Below are 7,200 nucleotides of genomic sequence, written 5' to 3' on the forward strand. Positions count from 1 at the left end.
TGTACATTGGTCAATGCTTATATAAGGGGTCCTGATTAGACACAACTTATGTCTTCATATGCTCAATCTGAGCCTAGTGAGTTTTTTTGAGAGTCAGGAGATAACCTCAAATCCAGAAATAAATGATGTCTAATTGTAGGGTCTTGTCTGTACATCTATTTATTTATTTATTTTTCTTTTGAGGCTCTGGGAATTGAAATCCAGATCCTCAGGCTGCAGCGAAATTAAGGCAAGGTATCCTTGGAGAAGTAAAATCCAGCCAACCCAGACAAGCATTTGCATTTAAACTTCCATATGAGGCCTTTTGAATTTGAAGATTATATATGTAAATATATTATTTATTGATGGAAATAATACAGTGAAAATCTTGTAAAATTTCAGTTAACTTCTCTTGTATGGAAACAGAGTGGACATTAAAATTATATGAGGTGGAAAGATAATTATTTTTTAGAATTCATATAAAAATAGTAAAAATTGAATTTTATAGTATAACCCATAATTTCCACTATGTGAAAATTACCATTGTGAATTTAAAATATTACTAATAAAGTATATGTAATTTTGGAACAGCACCCTCAAAACCATGTCAAGACTCCAGAAAATCTCAGTTCACAGAACCATATTTGAGAGTTATGCTTGTCCTGAGTTCAGGAAGATGAAGGACATGATCACTTCTTTTATGCTACAGGTGAAAGATACATTTATTTTTTTTAACCAATATTTCTTTTGACATATAAAAACTAGAGAGAAACTGCCCTGAGTGAGGGCAAGGAGATTTAACCAGAAAGTGTATGGTGTGTGTGTGTATGTGTGTGTGTGTGTGTGTATAATAATAATAATATATATATATATATAATATATATATATATATATATATATATATATATATATATATATATATATATATATATATTATATATATATTATTATATATATATGTTTTTCCAGAGATCCAAAGTTTTGAGTATATTATTTAAATTGATTAATGGTATATTCCTTATTTTATGTCGTGGCCTTAGACCCAGTGGCCTGTCTATAACATTTTCTTTTTCTTCCTAGGATGAAAGCCCCTTAAGAAAGTGGGCTTGAAATGAAGATGAATCGTGTTGCTATCATAATGTCTTACTGTAATCCCAAGTAGGGGATTTGAAATTTTGCTTCTTTAAGAATAGTACTAAAGCACAAGAAATAGAAACAAGAATCACTAGATGAGATGAATTCAAACTGAAAAGATTTTTCTCAGCAAAGGAAACACTCAGTGAGGCAAAAAGTGATACCAGAGAATAGGAGCAAATTTTTACCACATGCACATCAAATAGAAACCTAATTTCCAGGATATATAAAGAAGTTAAAAAACTTAATAACAGAAAACAAATTTCCCTATCCTTAAATGAAATGGGCTAAGGAACTGAAGAGACACACTTCTTAGAATATAAACAATCAATCAATAAATAAAAAATGTTCAACATCTCTAGCAATTAACGAATTGCAAATCAAAACTACTCCAAAATGTAATCTTATTCCAATCAGAATTGCAATTATTAAAAATACAAGCAAAAATATATGTTGGTGAGGATATGAGGAAAAAGGCCCACTGTTACACTGTTGGTAGGACTCTAAATTGGTGACACCAATCTGGAAAAGAATAAGGAGATTCCCTAGAAAACTTGGAAAGAAACCAAAATTTACCCAGCTATCCCACTCCTCAGTTTAGACCAACGATAGCTAAAAACAGCATAATACAGAGGCATATCCACATCAATGTTCATAGCAAAACAATTCACAAAAGGTAAACTATAGAACCAATCTATATGCTCTTCCCTAGATGAATGGGTAAAAAAATATGGTCTATTTACACAGTGGAATATTACTGAGCATTAAAAGAGAATAAAATTATGGAATTGGGAAGTAAATGCATGGAGTTAGAGAATATCATGTTAAAGCAAGTAATCCAATCCTCGTAAACCAAAGACAATAATGTTTTCTCTGCTAAGTGGATGGTGATCCACAATGAGGGAAGTGGGAGGTAGCATGGAAGAAATGAAGAAACTTTGAATAAGACAAAGGGGAGGGAGGTGATGGGAGATGTTATAGAGGTAGGTAAGATGGTGGAATGAGATGAAAATCTTGTTGTACACAAAGTAGAGTTACATGGGTTTTTTAACTATACATTCTGAACAACAAGAGAAATAAAATCTTGTGTTCCATTTGTGTGCTACAAAGTGAAATGCATTCTGCTCTATTAGCAAGTTAGAACAAATTAATAAATTAATTGATTTTTGAAAATTCAGGAAAGAGACTTGCCTTTCCCTAGATTTATATATATATATATATATATATATATATATATATATATATATATATATATATATATATATATAATGTATATAATTTATGAACATTTTTTTCATATTTCTATCAATTTTTTTAAAGAAATGACAGCAGAAGCATTACAATTCTTATTTCATGTATAGAACACAATTTTTCATATTTCTCGTTGTATATAAAGTATGGCGATACAAATTTGTGTATTTGTGCATGTACTTTTGATGATGGTCTCTATCACATTCCACCATTCTTGATAATCCCCTGCCCCCTTTGTTTTCCTCCCACCCCTCTTCTTTATTGAGAATCCATGGATTTCTCTCATGCTCCCCCTCCCTACCCCATTATGAGTCAGCCTCCTTATATTTGGCATTTTTTGTTTTATTGGAATTGGATAACATCACTTAGCATTATCTTCTCCAATGCTATCCATTTACCTTCAAATGGCAGATATGATTATATACCTAGAAGACTCAAAAAACTCCACCAGAAAACTTCTAGAACTAGTAAATAAATTTAGCAAAGTAGCAAGATATAAAATCAACACCCATAAAGCAAAGGCATTTCTGTATATCAGTGAAAACTCTACTGAGAAAGAAATGAAGAAAACTACCACATTTACAATAACTTCAAAAAAAAAGATATTTTGGAATCAACTCAATGAAAGACGTGAAAGGTCTATACAAGGAAAACTACAGAAACCTAAAGAACAGAATCAAAAAACACCTTAGAAGATGGCTTTCCATCTACTTTCCATCTACTTTGCTCATCAACTATCAAAACTATAATTATTATATATTAGACAAAGGTGTCAAAACATGCACTGGAGAAAAGATAGCCTAACACCTTAGAAGATGGCTTTCCATCTACTTTCCATCTACTTTGCTCATCAACTATCAAAACTATAATTATTATATATTAGACAAAGGTGTCAAAACATGCACTGGAGAAAAGATAGCCTAACACCTTAGAAGATGGCTTTCCATCTACTTTCCATCTACTTTGCTCATCAACTATCAAAACTATAATTATTATATATTAGACAAAGGTGTCAAAACATGCACTGGAGAAAAGATAGCCTCTTCAACAAAACACTATCTCTCACCATGCACAAAACTCAACTCCAAGTGTATCAAGATCTTGGAATTAAACCAGATACTCTGTGTCCAATGGAATAAAATACAGGCTCTAATCTTCATCATGTGGGATTAGGCCCCAATTTCTTTAATAAGACACTGAAAGCACAAGAATTAAAACAAATAATCAATAAATGGGATAGAATCAAACTAAAAAGTTTATTCTCAGCAAAAGAAACAATCTGTAAGGTGAAGACAGAGCCTACATTTTAGGAGGAATATTTTACCCCGCACATATCAGATAGAGCACCGATCTCTAAGGTACATAAAGAACTCAAAAAAAAAAACTAAACAAATAATAATAATTGTGATGTTTATGATGATGATGATAATAATAATAATAATAATAATAATAATAATAACCCAATCAAGAAATGGGCCAAGGATCTGAACAGAGAGTTCTTAGAAGAGAATATACAATCAATTAACTTTATATATATATATATATATATATATATATATATATATATATATATATATATATATATATATATATATATATATATATATATCTGATTGGTTATGGTCCTCCCTTTTCAGGACCAAGAACAGTTCTGGTTCAGTTTCTAAGGAGGGGAAACACGAGCAAGAATCATTCTCAACTCTCCTTTATAAATTATCAAATAAAGGCCAGAACTGAGTGGCGACTTTAAGAAGCCAGCCCTGCCGGCGACCCCAGCAGTGCGGAGTAAGGCTCCGCAAACCCTGAGGAGGTGAAGAATGAATGGCCCACGGAGCCGCGGGACTCTGACTCTATGGAGCCCGACGTTCCGCCTAGGCGGGACAGCGGAGAGACTAGGAGTGGAGAGACTAGGAGTGTCCAGGAAGAGCAGCTGCGTCCCCCCACCGCGGTTTCCTACCCTGGTGGCCCGGCTCGAGCTCTGCGGTACAGAGAGCCGCCGTGGGGCAGCCCAGCCACGGCCCCCTATAGCCTAGAGACCCTGAAGGGCGGCACCATCCTGGGCACCCGTAGCTTAAAAGGGACAAGTTGCTACCTTTTGGGGAGGCTGTCTAGCTGCGACATGTGCCTGGAGCACCCTTCGGTGTCTCGGTACCACGCGGTGCTCCAACACAGGGCGTCCGACCCGGACGGAGAATGCGACGGCCAAGAGCAGGGCTTCTACCTCTACGACCTGGGAAGTACCCATGGCACGTTCCTCAACAAAACTCGAATCCCTCCCCGCACCTATTGTCGAGTCCATGTCGGGCACGTTTTCCGCTTTGGTGGTAGCACCCGGCTCTTTATCCTGCAGGGACCAGAAGAAGACCGAGAGGCAGAATACGAGTTAACAGTAACACAGTTGAAGGAACTGCGCAAGCAGCAACAGATGTTGTTGGAGAAGAAGATGCTAGGAGAAGATTCAGATGAAGAAGAGGAAATGGATAACACTGAATGGAAGAGGAATACTAGTAACCAAGATGATGATATGGGTTGTACCTGGGGAATGGGAGAAGATGCTGTAGAGGATGATGCAGAAGAGAATCCCATTGTCTTAGAGTTTCAGCAGGAAAGGGAAGCCTTTTATATAAAGGACCCAAAAAAGGCTCTCCAAGGTTTCTTTGACCGAGAAGGAGAAGAACTAGAATATGAATTTTATGAACAGGGACATAGCACTTGGCTCTGCAGGGTGAGATTACCTGTGGATGATTCAACTGGGAAACAGCTGGTGGCTGAGGCCATTCACTCAGGAAAGAAAAAAGAAGCAATGATTCAGTGCTCACTGGAAGCTTGCCGGATCCTTGATACTTTGGGATTGCTGCGGCAGGAAGCAGTATCTCGGAAAAGGAAAGCCAAGAACTGGGAAGATGAATATTTTTATGATAGTGATGATGACACATTCCTTGATCGCACTGGCCTTGTGGAGAAGAAGCATCTTAACCGAATGAAGAAGGCTGGGAAGATTGATGAGAAGCCAGAGACCTTTGAATCACTGGTTGCAAAGTTAAATGATGCTGAAAGGGAACTCTCTGAAATTTCTGAGAGTCTCAAGTCCTCAAGCAAAGCTCTGTCAGAGTCCCCACCTCAGGATTCTTTAGATGCATTCATGTCAGAAATGAAATCAGGGAGTGCATTAGATGGTGTGTCCAGGAAGAAACTTCATCTCAGAACTTTCGAACTGAGGAAAGAACAACAGAGGCTTAAAGGGTTAATAAAAATTGTAAAGCCAGCAGAGATTCCAGAACTAAAAAAGATTGAAAGTCAGACTACAGATACAGAAAATAAAGCTAAGAAACTTACACTGCCTCTCTTTGGTGCTATGAAAGGAGGAAGCAAATTCAAGTTAAAAACTGGAACAGTAGGGAAATTTCCCCCCAAGCGTCCAGAACTCCCTCCGGCTCTAATGAGAATGAAGGACGAGCCTGAAGTAGAAGAGGAGGAGGAAGAAGAAGATGAAGAAGAAGAGAAAGAAAAGGGGGAGCACGAAGAGAAAATGGAGGATGGAAACAGCAGGTTGCCACAGGAGATAGAGCCAGAAACTTCAGTGCAGGAAATGAGTTCTCCCACAGATCTCACATGTTCTAAGGAAACAAAAAACCATGAAAACATGTCTCAAATCAGCCACATGGAACAGAAGAAAAATTATCAAGAGATTAATGAAACATCTTCATCCTGCAAAGAACCATCAGCACCAAAGAATGAATATGAGAAAAGCAGAGATGAATTGAAGAAAAACGAAAGCTCCTGGTCCAGGCAAATTTCCCCCCACACTTTCTTCTAAATATCCCGAAGATGACCCAGACTACTGTGTGTGGGTTCCACCTGAAGGCCAAAGTGGAGATGGCAGAACTCATCTTAATGACAAGTATGGCTATTGATTACATCAGAGTCCCAGAGGAAGATCTTGTGGACTATGTGACATAGAGTATTTGGAATAATATGTGAAGTTGAATGGCCAGAGAAGTTCAGATGATCTTATGTAAAATCTGGTGACTGACTTTTTCTTCCATGCTCTTGGCTTCTTGAATTTATCTTGTTATCCAGTTCTCCTGATTTGGGAATTTATGTTTAAAAGTATTTATTTTTGTATATATATATATATATATATATATATATATATATATATATATATATATATATATGTGTGTGTGTGTGTGTGTGTGTGTGTGTGTGTGTGTGTGTGTGTGTATGAAGGGAACCCTATATTTTGAGAAATAGTAAAGTGAGAAACAGGGATGCTATTATAAAATGAAAAGTCAAAGTGCCCCTAATACTGATTGCCTGTTTGATTTAAGATTTAGGGACTGTGGGTTAGAGGTGTAGCTTGTCTAGCATGCTTGAGTCCTTGGGTTCCATCCCCAGAAACACAATTTAAAAAAAAAGATGGAGAATTGTGCTTTCCTAAGCATTAGGCTATGTCTGGCAGTTAGGGTGTAGAATTCACTAATATTGCTTCCTCAGATGTGAAATATGAATATTTCATGGATCTGACTCTGGATGTCCTTGTCATTCTTAGAACTAAATTTAGATTGACAGTGAAAGTTTCCTACTGCCTCCAACCCTAATCCTCCCTCTACATTTGAGAATAGACCCTGACTTATCAGGACAAGGTTAACCATAGATAGCACCATCTCATATACTCGGGCCCCAGTCTGATAAAAACTCATCCCATTGAATATCTTGGCTCTGACTAATCAATTAGTCATCCTCCTCTTACAGAAGGGTGCAAATATTGTTATGGAATGAAAAGTTGAATGTGTTCCGCCCAATGTGTGTTTTCTCACCTCTGTGTTTTCCTCT

At 36.8% G+C, this 7,200-nt stretch overlaps 1 protein-coding gene across 1 annotated transcript in view; it reads left to right on the forward strand.

The window, feature by feature from the left end:
- Window positions 1-6,403, forward strand: part of LOC114082636 (kanadaptin-like) — a 33,088-nt gene extending 26,685 nt beyond the window's left edge. Inside the window, 3 exon segments of the mRNA XM_071607277.1 lie at window positions 4,091-4,158; window positions 4,161-6,136; window positions 6,138-6,403. Of these exon segments, the coding sequence (XP_071463378.1) occupies window positions 4,091-4,158; window positions 4,161-6,136; window positions 6,138-6,278 (2,185 nt within the window). The 3' untranslated portion in view covers window positions 6,279-6,403.
- The last annotated feature ends 797 nt before the right edge of the window (window positions 6,404-7,200 follow it).

Source organism: Marmota flaviventris, unplaced genomic scaffold (assembly GCF_047511675.1).
Source record: "Marmota flaviventris isolate mMarFla1 unplaced genomic scaffold, mMarFla1.hap1 Scaffold_55, whole genome shotgun sequence".
NCBI lineage: Eukaryota > Metazoa > Chordata > Mammalia > Rodentia > Sciuridae > Marmota > Marmota flaviventris.